Consider the following 18946-nt stretch of genomic DNA (forward strand, 5'->3'; position numbering starts at 1 on the left):
AACAAAAAATACCAAGACTGGAAACTCGGCGGTCAACTGACGTTTGCCTACAAGCTGCAAGGTGTGGTGAATGTCGTGAACCTATCGTTGTGTTCGTGTCAAATGTGTGGTGAATGTCGTGAATCTATAAATGTGTGCGTGTTAACGTCATTTACCAACGTGGTGGCTTTCACATATATTCACAGACAGCACTGTACACAAAAGGGTTTCGGGGGGAAAGACGTACGAAAATTTCCAGTCTTGGTATTTTTTGTTTATGGGTGAGGGTACTTGTATAAAAAAATTCCAAACTGACACATCAACGTTCAGGTGTGGAATTTTTTTAGTACAAATATCGTTACCGCTATACCGCATACCCTCCGGTGTGGCCAAGCCTTAAAGCCTTAACTACATTGGCTTAAAAAGTGAAAAAGTACAAAAGTGAAAATTTTCAAATGCATTTTTGTATAGTTTTTCGGGTTGAAAAATTAAAACAAATGACACAGAAAGCTTAGTTTTTGGTCTAAAAAAAATTTGTATACTCTTTATCACATAACAAATGCGCTATTCAGTAAAAAAATCTTTTCACTTTTGTACTTTTTTCAAAAAGTGGTGTATATGTAGTTAAGCCTTAACTAAGGTATAACTACAACGGCCACTTTTGGCAAAAAGTAAGAAAGTGAAAAATTTTAAACTCATTTTATGATAGTTTTTCCCACTGCAAAATTTAAAATAGATGCAGAAAGCTTATTTTTTGGTTTCAAAAACAATTTTTGTAGTTTTTTCCAAAAATAAATAGAAATAAGGTATAACTACAACTTCCACTTTTTGCAAAAAGTCAAAAAGTGAACATTTTCAAACTCATTTTGTGACAGTTTTTCCTACCACAAAATTAAAAATAATGATGCAGAAAGCTTATTTTTGGTAAAAAAAAAACAATTTTGTTAGTTTTTTCCTAAAAATAGCGCTAAAAAGAAATAAAATTTTTTACTTTTGTAAATTTCCCAATTTTTCACTTTTTAGGTCATTGTAGTTATGGCCTAAGGCTTAACTACAATGACCTAAAAAGTGAAAAAGTGGGAAATTTACAAAAGTAAAAAAAAATATTTCTTTCAAGCTCCATTTTTTTTTGGTAAAAACTACAAAAATTGCTTTTCAAACCAAAAAATAAGCTTTCTGCATCATTATTTTTAATGTTTTGCTCGAAAAAACTATCACAAAATGAGTTTGAAAATTTTCACTTTTCGACTTTTTTCAAAAAGTGGCCGTTGTAGTTATATAGGTCATTAGTTAAGGCCTAGTACGCAGCTCGAGATAAATTTTAGCTCCCATACAAATTATCGAAAAATTTTAACCGAGCTAAAAATGATCCCATACAAATTATCATAACTTGTAGTTCGACTAAAATTTAGAGAGAATTTTGTATCTGAGCTAATGAATTCAAATTTTAGGCCCCCGTAGCACATTTCAATTCAAATTCAACCAATCCCTAATTCAAAAATTTAAAAAAAAACATCGCAAATTATTTGAGTACTGGCATCACTTTCAACTGTTCCTTGTATAATAAAATTTTTATTTTGTATCACCCTGTAAACTCAAAAAAAAAAAAAATATAATTGTCAAAAACGATTTTTTTTTACACCATACAAATCCAAATCCGAAAGAAAGCACCAGCAGCAGCCTCCATTCTTCGTGATGGAGCGTTTTGCAATAAAAATTGATAAAAGTCTTCGGGCAAATCTTTATAAAATTTGTCGACTTTGTGGCATCGATAATCCCGACAAAATAAAAGTTCGCGACGATGCAAATATCGTCAATTTGGAAGATGGCGAACCCGAATTATGGAAGAAAGTTTTCGATTGCATTGGTCTGATGGTGTGTGTTTTTGTTTTATAATTTTTTTATTTTTTTCTCTCTTATTCACCGAAAAAACTTTGTATTTGTTTATATTTCTTTTACTTTTACTTTCTATCGTGTTCTCTCTAAACTGCAATATTGTTTACCTACTTTAAAATTAAAAGTTAATATATTTTTTTGGTAATTTTCAAAGATAACCAAGGATGACAAAATGCCACAATTTATGTGTACTCTGTGCGTTGACAAGATCAATGATTTTTTCGAATTTCGCGAAATGTGCTATGCCACCGATGGACAAACTCGCAAACTTCTTGGAATCAAAGGCGAACCAAAGTCAAAGCCAAAGGTAAGTTTAGATTCTAGAAAAAGAAAGACCAATTATTGGTTTTCATGAAGTGAAGGAGTGTACACACTACACACATGCTTATTTAATAGTCAAAGAAAGTTAACATGGGTAAAGTGTACCTACATAAAACTCTCTTTGGTAGACGTAAGATGTAGTTAGGTATGTACCTACCACTGCCTCCTGCCGTCTATTTCTTTCGAAACTAAAACTAGAATCCAAAATAGATTTTGATTTATTCTGGGAGTTATAATATTATTATTTAATGAACAATGGTCGAAATTGAATCCTTTTGTTTTTTTTATTTTATTCAATATTCAGAGATTACCTCTGACACAAGAAGAACATAGAAGGGATTTCCCAAATTAACAAGAAAAAGATTATTATTATTCCATGAAAGTTGTTGCTTTTTCGGTTTTGTACTTTGCGCCCACTAAAAGAGTATGACTATCCTTGATGTATTAAACAAGAACAAGATTCCACCCGGAAAAATTGAATTTCACTTTTCCCCTATTGTGAGTTCCGGACAAAAAGCTGTTCGGACATCTCCTTGTATTTCCAACTTTTTTTTTCAGGTAATTTGCGAGGTATTCTACAGCTCTTATCTCACTTAAATTTTGGTGCCGAAGAAGATACTAGTTTGGCGGAAAATGTAAATTCCCTTCGGGTGATACTCATGATAGCTTATAAAATTCTGGGCGAACCAAAATATTCCGGGCGGAAAACATTCCACGTGAAACTCACGATAGGGCTGAACGGGAATGTTGGTAAAATGAGGATTACATTCGGAGTATTCAAATTGGAGGAAAAAAGTGACTTGTAAAGCCTTCCACATTCGTTGCGGCTAAAGAAGAAATCTGTATTCAAAACTTGGGTCAATAGTAATAGGATGAACATTCCTAAAAGATTTGTTGGAAAACATCTTCAGTTTGCACATGCTTTTTTGTATGCCCATTGTCATAAAGGCATGCTTCTTTCTTTTCTAGAATTTTTGTGACTTTTGACCTGACTATAGGTCAAAAATAAATCGTAGTTCTACATTACAGGATTTCATATATTTTGTGTTCTTACCATTCTGTCGCTTTTTCTGCACATGTACGGTTCTTTGAACATGCTCCGTTACTAGGCATTTATTATTTATTTAGATTCGAAATTCTTTGGCCATGTTTTGTATGCTGTTGTCTTCAATATTTGTATCATCCATATGAGGGTTGCTAACTTTTTCAAGAAAGAATAGAGTATATTTGATTTTAGAGACGAAAAAAAGAGTACATTTGAAAAAAGAAGAGTACCATTTTTATTTTAAGCCTTGAAATTGTATTTTTTTGTTCTTCTTGCCGTAGGTACATAACATTTTTTTGTTGTTTTTAACATAGGTGTAGTGTATAACTCCAAACGTTCAAATTCAAAATCCATATTTATTTGATATCTAAAACCTTAAGATTTTTTTTTGTAAAAAATCAAGTTATTAATTTTTGATTTTATTTTTTTTTTATTTATATGAATTATTATGATAACTTGAAAAGTTACACCAGTTCCAACATTGCAAGATCAAGAAAAATAGCATCAGATGCGATTCATTCTTTCAATAACAAACAATGTTTAAGCTTTTCAAAATAGCTGTATTCCTTAGTATTAATAAAAAACTAAAATTTTAAATCTGACTAAGAAACTACAAAAAAAAAAAATAGGTCGTACTAAAACAACGACCAAAAATATTTCGATTTGTACCCTCTAAATTACAATTGTTCAAATTTAGAATCATTAAATTATCTTTAGAAGTATGAAAGTTATCCACCAATTTGCTAACGTTGAGATGTTTATGTGGTGGTACACACAGCCGCAAGTAAAAAAAAAGAGTATTTGACGTACTCTATCAGAGTTATAGATTATAGAGTACACATACATACGTGAAATAGAGCACAATACTCTTTTTTAGAGTACGGTTGGCAACCCCATCCATATCCGATGCTTGTCAATGCTTGTACTTTAACGTCTTCCATTTTTACGAACGGCAAGACCGTGCGATACCAAAAACATTATATAAACCTAATTTATAATACAAATTTCAAAAACGGTTCTCACAATTTTGAGTCTGGTCAAATTCAGAGAAAACTTTTTTTTTAGTGCTAGCACTTTGACCAGACTCTGTGCTGGTGTTATGTTTAATCTCTTGTCAAAAAAAACCGACAAATACTGATATCTCAAGTTCTATTTGCCAAATGATATAACTTTTTTTACTGACTACATTTATTTGCTAACGCACTCTCAAACACAAATATATATTCGACATTTTTACGAACCTAATTTTATTAACTACAGTCCGTTTCAAATCAAAAGTCTCATTGAGCAAAAATAAAAAAATCTCATTCGCTTACTGCAAGGAAGCATTTATGACGCAGCTGAACTTTTTCTAAAATAACGATAAAATATTAAAGAATAGTTCTTGATATCGCTTTTTTAATTAATTGATCTATCTGTGAGCTGGGCAAGTCTCCCGGGCTTGCATTGTTCCATATCCGCGGGAAATACAAAAAATCATACAATTATTTTATTATTTATCATTTGAAGGCAGTTGGCATAACTTTACAGAAGATATTGAAATACATAAGAAATGTCCAGTTTATATGATAGCATAACTTAAAATTCTATTCACATCTTTTTATTTGTATAATTGAGCAGTAAACATCTTCTCATTATTTTTTAATTATTTTCAAGTCATCACCATAGAAAACATAAATAAACAATTTAAGATTTTCGTTTGTTTATTGTTTTCTCCAGCATTTCCTTCATTTAAACAAGCATGATTTGTTGTTATTTTTGAGTTCGTTTATTTGTTTTTAGTTTATTTGTTCTCAATATTATTGGAAGGGAGAAAATAAACTCAGAGACAGGACTTTTGATTAAAAACGATCTATACTTAAGTATTGGTTTCGTTTAAAAAAAATCTAGGTTTTAATCAAACCCAACATTACAATGAAGGAGATAAAGATGCTTTGCACTACAAGAGCAAGTACGTGCGACGAATAAAGAAATTTCCTGTAATCGATTAAATGTCTTAATTATTTGTGCACATGCACAGTTACCGTATCACATTAAACTGCAAGCAGTTTTTAAGGGTGCTTAGTAACCGTTAAAAAAAGAGCAACAGTGCTGCAGGAGACAGGAACTGAGAAAAATGTGTGACTTAAATGGGTGAACACAAGTTAAAAAATTTAGTTTCTTTTTTATTTAATAAATTATATTTCAAGAGCACAAGTGTAATTGAATAAAATATCTAAAAACCTAAAGAGTTGAAACATTTACTAGGTACTTCCTTTCCCGAAAAATGCTCAACTTGAATTATTTGTGTTGTACTTTTAGAAGTGAAATTATTTTGCTTCTAAATAACAAATACCCGAACTTTATTTTTAATGAAAGCATCAGCGAGAGACGAAATAGACAGAAAAAAATATAGCAAAATTGTATGAAATTCTTTTGACTGCAAAAATTAATGCACTTAATATTGTGTGAATAAAATAAGTTTTGAGCCATGCAAAATATTTTCAAATGTGGAGTAAGAACAGTTTTAAACGATTTTTATCCCATTTTCAAATAAAAGTTTTTGCTCAAAAAAAGTTTCTAACAACATTATTTTTTTGTATTAAAGAACTTTGATCTTTACATTAAATGCAAATAGTATCCTTACATTAATTTATTTAATCAAAATTTTAATTCATAAGAAGAAATAAAATCATCCCTTTTGTGGGTTTTACAAAAAAAAATCAAATTGATTTATCATGTTTTGAAAATAAACGATTCAGTTAAAATGGCATATACAATGTATATTACACATAAGCATATATACATTTTCTTCGAAATTCCTAAAGATTTAATATTCTAGTTACGATAACATAATGCAAAAAAATACGATTCATAAAATTTTTCAAAAGGATTTTCTTATTTTGTGCACAAAAAAATAAATTACGCATCCCAAACACTTAATTTCACTTCTTTAAAATGTATCTACTTTCTTTCGAATCTCAGGCACAAGCAGTTGTCCCCTCAACATCGGTCGATTGCAAAATCGACATAGACATAAAAGAACCAATGCCCGAAGTGACACCTTTGCGAGCTGGGCGAAAACGTCGAAATGCCGATATGGATATCTGTAAAGATATCAAAATAGATGAAACTGAAGATATTAAACCATCAACTACTACTAACGTTCCAACCAACGTTTCCAAAAAGAAACGCATGAAATTAAGTAACATCACAGAAACTGAAACAAAAGTAGAACCAGGTACTAAACCTGGTCCTGCATCTAAAACATCGGCAGTCAACACAAAGAAAGAACCAACTGCAGTTAACACCAAGAAAGAACCGAAAGTAGAACCATCTTCTAAAATCCCATTATCGAAAAAACGTCTCAAAACTGAACCTATAGTTCCAGTTAAAGAGAATAAAAAAGAAGTTAAAGCTGCAAAATTAACAAAATTAATGAAAAAGAAACTTAAATTAGAAGCAGCATCAACAGCGCCAGTGGTGCCTGAAGAACAAGAACAACAATTCACAAGAAAACGAAAAGAATTGATCAAACTGAAAAAACTTCCACAAGTTATTATTAAAGCAGAAAGACTTAGAAAAAGTATTATAGATACAAAAATGTGAGTCAGAGTTAAAAGTAAAAGTTGCTATTTTTAAACAAAATTTCTTTTGGTTATTTTCTTAATGACTTTTATTTAATTTAGAAAAGAGGAGAAACCAGTTGTCGTCCCAACTACAACTCCAACACCATCTCCTGTACCAGCAGCAGCTCCCACAAAAACAAAACCATCTAAAACTAAAGAAAAATGTACGATTTGTAATGAAGGATTCGTCAACAAAGCACATCTTGATAAGCATGTCAAAGCAACTCATATACCAACTATACAGCGTTATCATTGCGTCCAATGCAATGAAACTCTTAAAAAGAATATGGAAATCAAAAATCACAATTTGTGGCACAAACTCTCGAAAACACCATTTAAATGTGGAAAATGTTCTGAAACTTCTTGTAGCATATACACTTATACCAAGTAAGACTATTATCTTATCGATGATTTATTTTTATTGATTTAATTTGTTTTTATTTTTAGGCATATTCGAGATTGCAACCAAATTGCATATCTTGACTCGCACATTCCTGACTGGCATTGTCCTGATTGTAGTGGCAACTATGAAACCACTTATCTCTTTAACATTCATTCTTGCGTTTCAAAAGGATTAGTCTGTCCGGGATGTGAAAAATCACTCAAATGGAAAGAAGACTACTTCAAACACATTCCCACATGTCCCTCGGCGTTCCATCGTATTCCTCCCTACATGACATCAAATATTCAAGTGAAAAACGAGGCTGAATTACCCACATCGCCCGTACCGCCACCGCTCACTACACTGGCGTCTCTGCCAGTAACAACAATCGTTACAGTACAATCGACACCAACTACGCGGATTACACCACCTCAGATGGATTCAAATCAGTGTGTCGTTATTCCAGGTAATATTTCACTTCATGAAGAAGCGGGTTCATCATCACCTTCCAAAACTAGCCGCAAAGGTAAACGCATCACAAAGAAAGATCTAAAGAGATTCGACAAACTTCTCAAAAGCACTATGACAACTTTGGTAAGCATTAAGCATGAACCGTCTCAAGGAGTAGATGGAGATGGGTCTGCTGCTGTTGGAGATAGCGAACAACAACCTTCGTCATCTGAGGTTATCGAACCAAGTGAGCCTCCGCCGTTGCCGCCAGATTCGCCACCTGGGTCGCCGATGGATTGTGGCGGTGATGATTTCCATCACAATGGCGACGACACTGACAGTGGCGATGAACAAGCAGCCAATACCGCCCCCAAACCAGCGGGAACAATTAAACAAGAAATTATAGATGAAGGCTACAGAGATTTGTATAATAATATTGAGGTTAATATCAAACATGAAATCGAAGTTAATAAAAGCTCCGAAGAAGAATCACCACAGAAAAAGACAACAGCTGAAGCTGAGGAGTCAACTCTTGCAACACAGAAACCAATTCTTAAGCTGAAGATTACTAAAGAGCATGGCACACTTAATTCAATTCTAATGGATTCACCAAAAAGTGAGAAAAAGAAGAAGAAGAAAAAACGAAAAGAAGATCGAGTTAAGTCGCCTGATAAAGAGGATAAGGAGGAACAGAGTGTTGCTCTGGATGATTCTGTGGCGCCTGGTGCACCTGCAGTAGCTGATGAAGTGAAAAATAATGTCCCAACTGAGGCAAATCTTCCTCTTCAAGACAACGTACCGATAACAAAAGAAACTCCACCACTTGCATGTAATAAAACAGTGGTTTCTGTAACCGAAGAAGCAGAACCAGCTATGCCGTTGCCGGAAATAGTTAAAATTAAAAAAGAAATCACCGAACCCGAATTAGATGAAACCGAAGAAGAGGCATCTAGTCAAAATACTCCAAGTATTGTTGCATCTTCAAGTGGTTCCTTGCAGATTTCCTGTGTTTCTGAGGGTGTTGTATTCCACAGAGCTGATGAAAACGAAGAAGCCGTTAAAGATCAAGGAAACTTAACTACGACTCATGAATCTGATAATTGGGCGGAACCAATTCCTTCAATGGAATTATCTCTTAACTTGCCTTGTGTTAATCCGTCTTCGTCCATGGAATATGCTATGACACAAGACATAGAAGAAGAAGAAATAGATATTAAACCTCGTTTGGAAGACCTAATACCGATACCAATGTTACAAATAACTAGTATTCAATCGGGAGCAGAAGTTATCGAGAAACCTGTTAAAACTCCAGTGAAAAGGAAGCGACGCTCAACTGTTGCTAAGTCTAATCCAATACCTAAAATTGTGGCAGTATCAAGTGGCAATGAAGTTGCTTCTTATCATACGGAATCGGAGGTTCCATCGGTACAAGAGAAGATTCAATTAGATAAGAACAAAGATGAATTTGATTTCAGTCAAATTAAGATAAAAGAAGAAATTGTCGATCCTGGATACTATGAAGACAGTAATGTTAATCCTGAGGAAGAAGCAGAGCATGAAGAAGAGGAGCAGGAAGTAGATCAGGAAGAGGAAGAGCATGAAGAAGTAGACCAGGATGAAGCAGAAGAGGAAGAAACAGAGCAAGAACAAGTTGAAGGAGATGAAGAAGGATTAGACGCAGATGAAGTCGAAGATGACGGCGATGAACAAATAGAAACACATATATCAAAGAAACAAGCTGAAGAGAATGCTTATATTGCCAGTATCGATTTCAATAATCTAACAATAAAACAAGAAAAAGAGTACATTGATGATGGATTACAGAATCCGGGTGTTTTTGAAGATGATGACGATGAAGACGAAGAAGATGCATGTAGTGATGACAACGATTCAGAAGATTCAAGCAGTGACGATGATGATGATGATGACGATGAATCCAATAAAAGTGATTCAGAATCTGAACGTGAATATCGTGAATTACCATCAGAAGATGATGAACAAGAAGAATTACAATCACCAACTAAGAATATAGAAAAACCTGTTGCTAAGGAGAACGAAACAACAGTTTCACAAAAACCTTTAGGATTACAAATACTCACTGTTCGCAGTGAGTTTAGTTGTCTCGAATCAGGTAAAAAGACTGAATCAGAAAATATAGATTCTGATGAAAAACTTCGTTTGACGACAAATGACACCAGCGAACAAGTCAGAAATGAAAAACAAATGGTTCAAATGGAAGTTGATGATGAATGTGAACCAATGCATGAAGGCACATTGAATGCTAAAGAAAATCAACCAAAGCTAAAAAATGACGAGGCGTCTGTGAAAATAATTGATGCAAAATCATTGCAACAGACTCATAGTGAGAATGTTCACTTAGAAGAATCTCCAAACAAACTTGACTATGAAATGAGTTGCAGTAAAAGAGCGACGGACGCAGCTCAGATGAACCATTTAGATAATCAGGAAAAAGATGCTGAGTTGGCCCAAATCTGTGATGATTTAGGAAGTAAAGCGAATGAACAAGTGGAAAATAATTCAACCTTTTCCAATTACTTATCCACCTCTACGCTTTCTCAAGAAGTCGATCAAATGGAACAAAATCCATCTTTTTCTAATGAAAGTCTGTTTTCTTCTGATCATATATCCACCTCCACACCTCCTCAAGAAGCTGCTGAACAAATAAAACATAATCCATCGTTTTCCAATGAAAGACAATGTCCTTCTGATAATTTTATAACTCCTATGCCTTCTCGAAAAGCTGTTTTGGAAAGTAATACATTAGACGGGGTTTTATATTCTGGGGTTTCAAATGAAGATTCTACTAGTAGATTACTAGTTCCAGAAGATATTGTGGACACAAATGCTTTTAGCATTCAAAACACACAAAATGTTCCCGAAACAGTTCAAGGAAGAAGTGATCCAGAGCTCAAATCTGATATCGACACGATGTCAATAGATCAGTCCTATAACACTGCCCTTCAGACAATTAATAAAGTATCCACGCATGTTGATGGACTCAGTGTGGAAGCTTTTGGTGATAGAATCGGACAAACTGACGGAAGTCGTGCTGAATTTAAACAAATGACAAATGATGGTCATCCAATATCCACTTTGACTGATATTCCAGAAATTGGATTATCAAGTAATTTTCCAGCCGAAGTGGTGCCTCAGACGACGAGATTTGTAGGCACAATCGAAAGCTGCGAACAAAACCTCTGTGACTTACCACCACCCCGAGTGGATAATGCACAACAGAATTCATCGCTCATCTCAACACCAGTACAAAGTGATTCCCATTTGCGGGAAACTGTTAAACCCGCCTTAAGCTATTCTCTGCATGATGATCAAATTAGATATAATGAAGGAAATAAGTCCTCCTCATCGGAACTGCCTCCGAGTGTACTAGAACATACTCTGCAAAGCAATACAATCTTAACACAAAATCACAATCCAAATGCTTTTGAAAACACCAATATCCTTATGCAATTTGGCAATTCTATGAGTAATTCAAGTGTCGATCCATCTTCTTACCATGACAGACAAGAATTTCCCCCAAATACACCACCACAGCACTCAAGTGCATCTGTTTATAACATTCCTCCACCTTCATCACCAATGGAAATGCATCATCAATTCAATATGCCAGGATCAAGTTATGCGACGTACAATTGCAACAGCGATCCAACAAGATTTACAGACTATCAAAATCTCACTGCACCAACTGCTTCACTTGTCCATCAGACAAATGTAAATCAATCTACCAGTGAACTTTCAACAAATTCTTTAACTAACCTTTCAGTGCTTAGCGAAGAAGTTCAGAATCTCCTTAATGAAGATACAGTTGCAGTTAATAATTTTGAATATAACGAGGGTGTATTGAGGGCACGAGTCGCCGCTGTGGCTCCAATTCATCCTGTGCCGGTTTTCAATGAATTCGAGAATCTAAATGAAATTGCAGAAAATAACAATAATGCGAATATTGAAAGAGAACTGCAAGATGAATTGGGCAATGTTTTGGCTGATGCTATTGCCGATCGATCAAATGATGACAATGTTGACGATGATAACGTTATGAATGAAAATCGTGCTAATTTTGATATCACATAAAATTAAAATATATAAAATAAATATATAAATAATATAAATTAAGTTTAGTGCCAGGCAGATATATCGTTTAGTTTTTATTATGTAGTGCATATACGAGTTTATAAAAATCTCATAGTAGTTGCTATATTATATATTTTTCTTTTTTAATTTAATATTTTCTTTATTAGAAATTTATCGCTTTCGTTTTGATTGATTTATATTTTTTTTGATTATTTTCTTTTGTATTGAATGTTTATGCATAGCATAACCATTGGTGTATTTCATAAAACAAAAAAGAGAAAAACCTAAATAATTAATATAAACCGATAAAAATAATAATATAAATACCATTTATCCATTTAATAATGCAATAAAAGCATTTAGTGTTCTAAGATGTAAAAGTATTCAATTTTGTATTTCGCAAGAGTTTTTCGTTTTAAAACAAGAATAGAAAGCAGAAAAAAACAAAAAAGTTTTCAAATTATAATTATATTATTAATATATAAGCATTTATTGAAAAATTTTTTTGATTGTAGTAACATTTAAGAATCTAATACGAAACATATTAGAAAAGCATAAGATAATAAAGATATGAAAAATATTTATTTTGTTTTTCTTTTGCTATGATTAATATAATACATAAAATTATTTTTTTAACGCATTTTTATAGATTAGATAGTTTTAAGATAAAAAACAAAAGCAAATTTGTACCCAAGCAAGTAAAAAGGAAGGTGAGGTGCCTCGCAGGGGTCACCGAAGAGTTCCCGATCAAAGTTGGTATGTACACTGTACAGTGCATATCAGAGAAGCGTCTTAAGTCCTTAGCTCTCTATCACAGTCATTGATTTTCTTTGGAACCGAAAGTGAATCAGTTACTTAATCTTTGTTTATGATAGAGCCATCATAAGTTAAAATCCAAAATCCTAGCAACTTGCACTTGATGTATGGGTAGATGTTCTGGAGAGAAGTGGATACCGCCGAAAGACAGAATATGTACATATTGCTGTCCATTTTCTAACCCAAACGTTCGTAGATAAGATTCGATTTATTATTTTACAAAATCGTTTGAGCATGGCATTGCCGTCTGCCCGATTGAAACGTTCGTATTCCGGGCATTTACTTGAATGGAAATGTTCTTCCCAAGTGCGAAAAGTTAAACAATCTTTGATCTATGATCAACACTGAAGCATCCTGTTATGACAACATCAACCATCGCACAGGGGTATTTACCTTCAAAAACCGCTCATGAGAATTTTTAATGAAGTTGTACTTGACTAAAACCACTGACTAACAGTAATAAAGCTTTTTTCTAAAGAATTTAGGTATGAATAAAGTATTTTGGATTTGTAGGTATATACTGAAAAAAAAATAGTGAATTTAATATCAATAAATATTTGATAGTTAAAAATAAATTTCACGGTTATATTTGCTTAATTGGTAATAATTCAGCTGATGGTCTGGCTTAGTGCATGCATAAAAACAAAACAAAAATTACGTAGCCAAAAAAAAAATCACTTCTCAACTCCAAATTTTGTAAAAAAGTTAAATGAGCGGGTTTTGGAGGTGAATACCCTATGTGCATCGCATAAGCGTAAGGTGTATGAACTGGCGATAAAACTCGGCCATCTTCTGTGACAGAAAAATGTCCCTTAAACTGAAAGGAAAGCTATATACTGCAGTTGTTTACCCAGCAGCTTCACCTAGTCCACAAATCACAATGTTGGGCAATGTACAAACTTTATGAGAGTTAATTGTAATAAGCTGAGATGAAGATGCTTCGCCTGACAGAAGGACTAAAAAAAGCTTATTCGAATCAGAAAATCTGAGGAAGGCCTCGCTTCAAAAGTACCGTCACATGATAGGTACCGTTAAGATCTTTGAAACCAAACGTTATCACCAAAAGAACTTTTTTGTTGAAAATAGCAGTTGATTTCAATATTTTCAAAACTGTTGAAGATGTTTTTTAGAAAAATAAAATAGACTATCCAAAATGTGTACTTGGAAAGTACAGTTATTTTTGGTCTTGGAGGAAGTCATCTCTTTAGACTGAAGGTTCTTATACAGCCTTATTGGGGATTCGAGAAAATACAATGCAAGAAACGCTTTTTATCGAGAACGAGATCATTAAAATGAGTCAAAAATTACTTCCAGTTTTAGGTATTCATTTAAGTGCCGTTTAGACATTTGAAAAAATTGTGTTTTGACGGTAAAGCCTGGTACGCTGCTCGCGCAAAATTTTAGCTCCCATATAAATTATCGAAAATTTTTAGCCGAGATAAAATGGATCCCATACAAGTTATCGATAGCTTGTATGGGAATTTTATTTCGGCTAAAATTTAGCGCGAGCAGCGTACCAGGCATAATATGAAGCGAAACGAAATTTTCCATACAAAAAATCGAAAACGAAATCTTGAACGAAATTAAATTTGTTTTGTTTTTGCTTTTAAACTTATTTTATGATGTTTTTCCCTTCAATTTTTTGTTTTAAAGCTGTATAAAAACATTTTATTGGGAAAATATTGTTTTTTTTTTTTATTGCAAGGGAAATTTTGAATTATATTTCTTCTTTTAAATTTTATTCAACATTCCTATAGCCTGGTACACTGCTCGTGCTAAATTTTAGCCAAGATAAAATTCCCATACAAGTTATCGATAACTTGTATGGGATCCATTTTAGCTCGGCTAAAAATTTTCGATAATTTGTATGGGAGCTAAAGCCTGGTACGCTGCTCGCGCTAAATTTTAGCTCCCATACAAATTATCGAAAATTTTTAGCCGAGATAAAATGGATCCCATACAAATTATCGATAACTTGTATAGGAATTTTATCTCGGCTAAAATTTAGCGCGAGCAGCGTACCAGGCTTAAGATTTAGCGCGAGCAGCGTACCAGGCTTATAGCCTGGTACGCTGCTCGCGCTAAATTTTAGCTGAGATAAAATTCCCATACAAATTATCGATAACTTGTATGGGATCCATGTATATATATTCTTAGAAATATATATACAATGATACAATCATTGTATTTATATTTCTAAGAATATATATACAATGATACAATGGAAAATTTTATCCAAGACACTAATTTCGAAAACTCCTTCAAGTATGCAATAAAAATTGAACAAAGTCAATTCGTAACGTAACGTAATGTTTCTTTCTGTCACGTAACGTAAACTACTTTTGCAAATTAAGGCGCGGATTTGAATGTTGATTTCGTTCCTTTCCTACTTGAGGATAATCTTGTTTATTTTAACACATTTCGTGTTTCCTAGAAACACCAAAATGACCTACATTAAGGTCGAAAACATTGCGAAAATAATAAAAAATCATCCTTCCCGATAACATACATGCATTCTGAAATTAAAAAAACAAATCAATTGTGTTGTTATTCTATAAAAACAATCTCGTCTACTATTATTTGATCAAAAACTATGGCTAATTTCTGTGAGGGATTACCTCAAAATGTTCAAAGAATTGCTGCAAAAGGTAACTTAAACATTATTCCTTTCAACAATAATATTGTATGAATGATGTATTTATTTTGGAGGAAATCTGACCTCTCCACGTGAAATAATATTGACTCCAAATGAAAGAATTTTAAGTTTTGGGGCAAGTGCCGATGATGTGAGAATTCTAAAAGCAGCCGCTGCTAAATTCATTGAACAGAACTTTGTTACAGGTTCGTTGATTTATTAAAATTTCTTAAATTAAACAATGTATTGAGTTCATGTATTAAATGGCCATATTCTATAGCTGGAGAATCACTCCTTCCAAAATATGCTTCCAAATGGTCTCGTATTTCATTTGGTTGTCCAGCATTGGACAAATGCTCCCGTGGTGGCATTGTTACCCGTGGAATAACTGAAATTTGTGGAGAATCTGGAGCTGGGAAAACTCAAATTCTCCTTCATTTATCTCTAACAGTTCAACTTTCCCCGAAAAACGGTGGATTAGGAAGGGGTACAGCTTTTATATGCACAGAAGATGCTTTCCCATCTAAACGTCTGTATCAGATTGCAGAAGAATTCACTAAAAGATATCCGGAAGAAAATATAAACTATTTATCCAACATATACATCGAGCATGTCATTGAAAGTGTAATGAATACAAATCGCTCATTTACTTGAATACTGTCTTAAATAAAAAAAAAATCAAGGTGGTAATATTTGTGTTGAGCTTTTTAATACTTTTTATTTTGATGAATTATATTGACAAATGCAGAAGTTACAGCTGTTCAAACATAACAAGGTCAAGAAAAATGGCATCAGTGCCGATTGATTTTCTTCTATAAAAAACAAATTTTTAGTTTTTCAAAATAGCTTTACTCCGTAGTTTAATTCAATCTCAATCCAAAATAGAATTAAAAAAAAAATAAAATTTTTAGTCTGAGTAAGAAACAAACACAAAACAAATAGGTCGTACTAAAAAAACGACCAAATTTACAGCTTTTTATACTCTCTAAATTATAATTGCTCAAAATAAGAAATTATAAGGTCGAATATTTTAAGCCTTGTTTATTATCTAAATAATAAAATAAATTTCATTCAATTGTCTTAACAAATGCGAAAATTATCTACCAATTTATAAACGTTGAGCCGTTTATGTAATGGTGACACCCCCTCAATGCAGAAGTTATTGGAATAAAGTAATCTTTAATCCTGCAAAGTAATTTCTTAGCTTTAAAAACTGATGCCCTGACGAAGAAAAAGCACTAGTTTTGCTTTTGATCAAATTTTCTCAAGTAGGCCACCTAAAACCGACTTCTTGTATTTGATACTTTTTTTTTAAATCTATCTTTATAATATTAAAAATAATATTCCAAAGTATTTATGAAACATTTCAATTTTGTTAAAAGTTGTAAGCAAATGAAATTTTTCTTTCCAGTACAGTCAAGAAATTTTAAATTTGTGAAAATTTAACCAAGCTAGATTTTTTGCAATGGATGAAGGTTAAAAAAAATCGTTTTTTAGTCCTTAGTTCTGATTTTGGAGGTATTACGGAATTTTTCAATACCGTTTTGAAATCAGTGTAACAAGATCTACAAAACGTGATAGGTTTTCGCCTGCGTATTTTTTTAGTTTCACACAGTTTAATCGTAGGTACGATTGTAAAAAAAAATTATATTTTTCAATGTTTAAACATTCATAACTTTTTTTGTTATGAATTGCACTAAAATTTCGAATCGAATATAAGAAAAATGGTTGTCCTCCATATCCCAGAAGTTAGTAAAAAATACAATTGTTTATAACAAAACCAATTATTAATTTATAAATAATTTGTTGTGTTTTTGAAAATTGTTTTACCAAATTTCATTAATTTTTACTGTTTCATTACTAAGATACAGTCATTTAAACAAAAAGACGTACAAAATTGCATTTGTTTATAACTTTTAAATAAATTGGAATTTTTCAAAAATACTTTGGGATATTAATTTTAACATATAAATCTTCCGAAATGTGCAAAAAAAGTATCAAATTCAAGAAGTCGGCCCAATTAAGAAAAAACTCTTAAGAAACTACTTTTTTTTACATACAAAATCGATCGATACTAAATTTAAAACTCGTTTCCTGTAAAAACAGTTTTTTTTGGTTTATGACAGTGTTCAAGTAAATGAGCTAAATGTATATTATTCAAATTTCTTCCATTTCACTATCAAATATTTTTCAAACTTAGGATGACTTGCTGAAGTGCGTCAATCAAAGGTTGTTGAAGCTCATGGAGACATCAACAATTGGTTTGATTATTATCGATTCAGTTGCTGCAGTCTTTCGTATAAATCCAAATATTATTGAAAGAGCTAAAGAGATGCGTAAACTTGCCAACAGCTTGCTATTGTATGGGGACAAATACAATTGTGGAGTAGTTTGTGTAAATCAGGTGAATTCATTTTTACACCTTTTACATTTAGATTATTTATTTAAAAAGTTTCTTTTTCTATTAAGGTGACAACGGTCAATGATGCAAATCGAAATGTGCCATGTCTTGGCTTGGCATGGGCCCATTTGGGTCGCACAAGGATTAAGATTTCAAAAATACCAAAACAGATATCAGTTGATAAGCATTTGATATCATTAAGGAGATTTGAGATTATGTATTCGCCAGATAGTCCAAATGAGTTTACTGAATTTTTGATTACATCGAAAGGAATTTGTAGTGCTGAGGAAGCTCTTTCTAAGAACTAAAAGTAACTTTAATAATAATTTATTTAATTTCAAAAATTGTCACATAAGTTGTAGTAAAAACTTAATAATTAAATACCTTAATTTTAATTGACTTTGTGTGTTCATCATAGGTTATTGGCATGATGCCACTTGACAAAATTATCAAACTAGCTTATCAAATAAAAAATAGATTACATGACTTACAAACTGAAACTAATTCTCCTGATCAATACAAACAACCATCGGAAAAAAAATATTTCTTTAAATATTTTTTAGTCTACTTATGTAATTGAAAATTTTCGTATGCTTATTCTTGAACCTATTTCTAACTGCTTTACAAACAAAACACAGTACAGCTAGGTTCTACACACTAATACAGCTACATAGGTTCCTGTCACACTTCCAAATGTAATAAATGCGTACTACGAATCCTGAAACAAGTGGCATGGTTCCTGTGTCGTACTAAAAATAATTTCTTAGAAATACAGAGATTGCTGAAAGGGTTTTTATTCTAAAAATTTAAGAAACTTGAAATTTTAAGAACAAGTACGTGCGGCTAGTCGTTGTTGTGCATTTATTTTATAATCTTCTTTATTTGATTAGTTTTTAAATAGCTTTCTTCGAAATTTTTGTTAAAATGTATTTTTTCGGAATAAAAATTATGACAAAAATTATAAAATAAAAAGTTATAAAATATAACTTCCCTTAAAAAACGCCTCTCAACCCATATTTATTATTTATATACCCCAGCTAAACGTCAATAATTAAATTAATTTTATTGAACTAACAGTATCATAATCGGGCTAATCACAAAACCCTTCGATGATTTGTATGAAATTTTCCACTACGAAAGTATTCCGTGATTGTTTATTCGAGAATCGTAGTAAATTTCCGATACCAATGGTATTCGTGATCAGGCCGAATATCTTCAATAAATTTAGCTTGAAGAAAGTGTAAAAAAGAAAACTGCTTAAGCCTGGTACGCAGAATGCTCTAAATTTAAGCCACCATGTAAC

At 32.4% G+C, this 18946-nt stretch overlaps 2 protein-coding genes across 2 annotated transcripts; both read left to right on the forward strand.

Moving 5' to 3' along the window:
• The first annotated feature begins 1614 nt into the window (after positions 1-1614).
• LOC129914078 (uncharacterized) lies at positions 1615-12238 on the forward strand. The gene is made up of 5 exons (XM_055993130.1): positions 1615-1854; positions 2030-2182; positions 6206-6825; positions 6910-7236; positions 7297-12238. The coding sequence occupies exons 1-5, from the start codon at positions 1675-1677 to the stop codon at positions 11789-11791; spliced, it is 5775 nt and encodes a 1924-aa protein (XP_055849105.1). The 5' UTR covers positions 1615-1674; the 3' UTR covers positions 11792-12238.
• A 2706-nt stretch (positions 12239-14944) lies between these two features.
• Positions 14945-18038, forward strand: LOC129914685 (DNA repair protein XRCC3). The gene is made up of 5 exons (XM_055994026.1): positions 14945-15255; positions 15317-15448; positions 15523-15866; positions 17443-17646; positions 17712-18038. Exons 1-5 carry the CDS (start codon positions 15201-15203, stop codon positions 17949-17951), a joined length of 975 nt encoding a protein of 324 aa, XP_055850001.1. The 5' UTR covers positions 14945-15200; the 3' UTR covers positions 17952-18038.
• The last annotated feature ends 908 nt before the right edge of the window (positions 18039-18946 follow it).

This window comes from Episyrphus balteatus, chromosome 3 (genome assembly GCF_945859705.1).
Source record: "Episyrphus balteatus chromosome 3, idEpiBalt1.1, whole genome shotgun sequence".
In the NCBI taxonomy this organism is placed as follows: Eukaryota; Metazoa; Arthropoda; class Insecta; order Diptera; family Syrphidae; genus Episyrphus; species Episyrphus balteatus.

Coding starts and splice junctions, on each gene's coding strand:
- LOC129914078 (XM_055993130.1), top strand. CDS start 1,675: ATGGAGCGTTTTGCAATAAAAATTGATAAAAGTCTTCGGGCAAATCTT. Junction 2,183..6,205: donor AACCAAAGTCAAAGCCAAAG/GTAAGTTTAGAT, acceptor TTCGAATCTCAG/GCACAAGCAGTTGTCCCCTC. Junction 7,237..7,296: donor AGCATATACACTTATACCAA/GTAAGACTATTA, acceptor TTTTATTTTTAG/GCATATTCGAGATTGCAACC.
- LOC129914685 (XM_055994026.1), top strand. CDS start 15,201: ATGGCTAATTTCTGTGAGGGATTACCTCAAAATGTTCAAAGAATTGCT. Junction 15,256..15,316: donor TCAAAGAATTGCTGCAAAAG/GTAACTTAAACA, acceptor TTTATTTTGGAG/GAAATCTGACCTCTCCACGT. Junction 15,449..15,522: donor TGAACAGAACTTTGTTACAG/GTTCGTTGATTT, acceptor CATATTCTATAG/CTGGAGAATCACTCCTTCCA.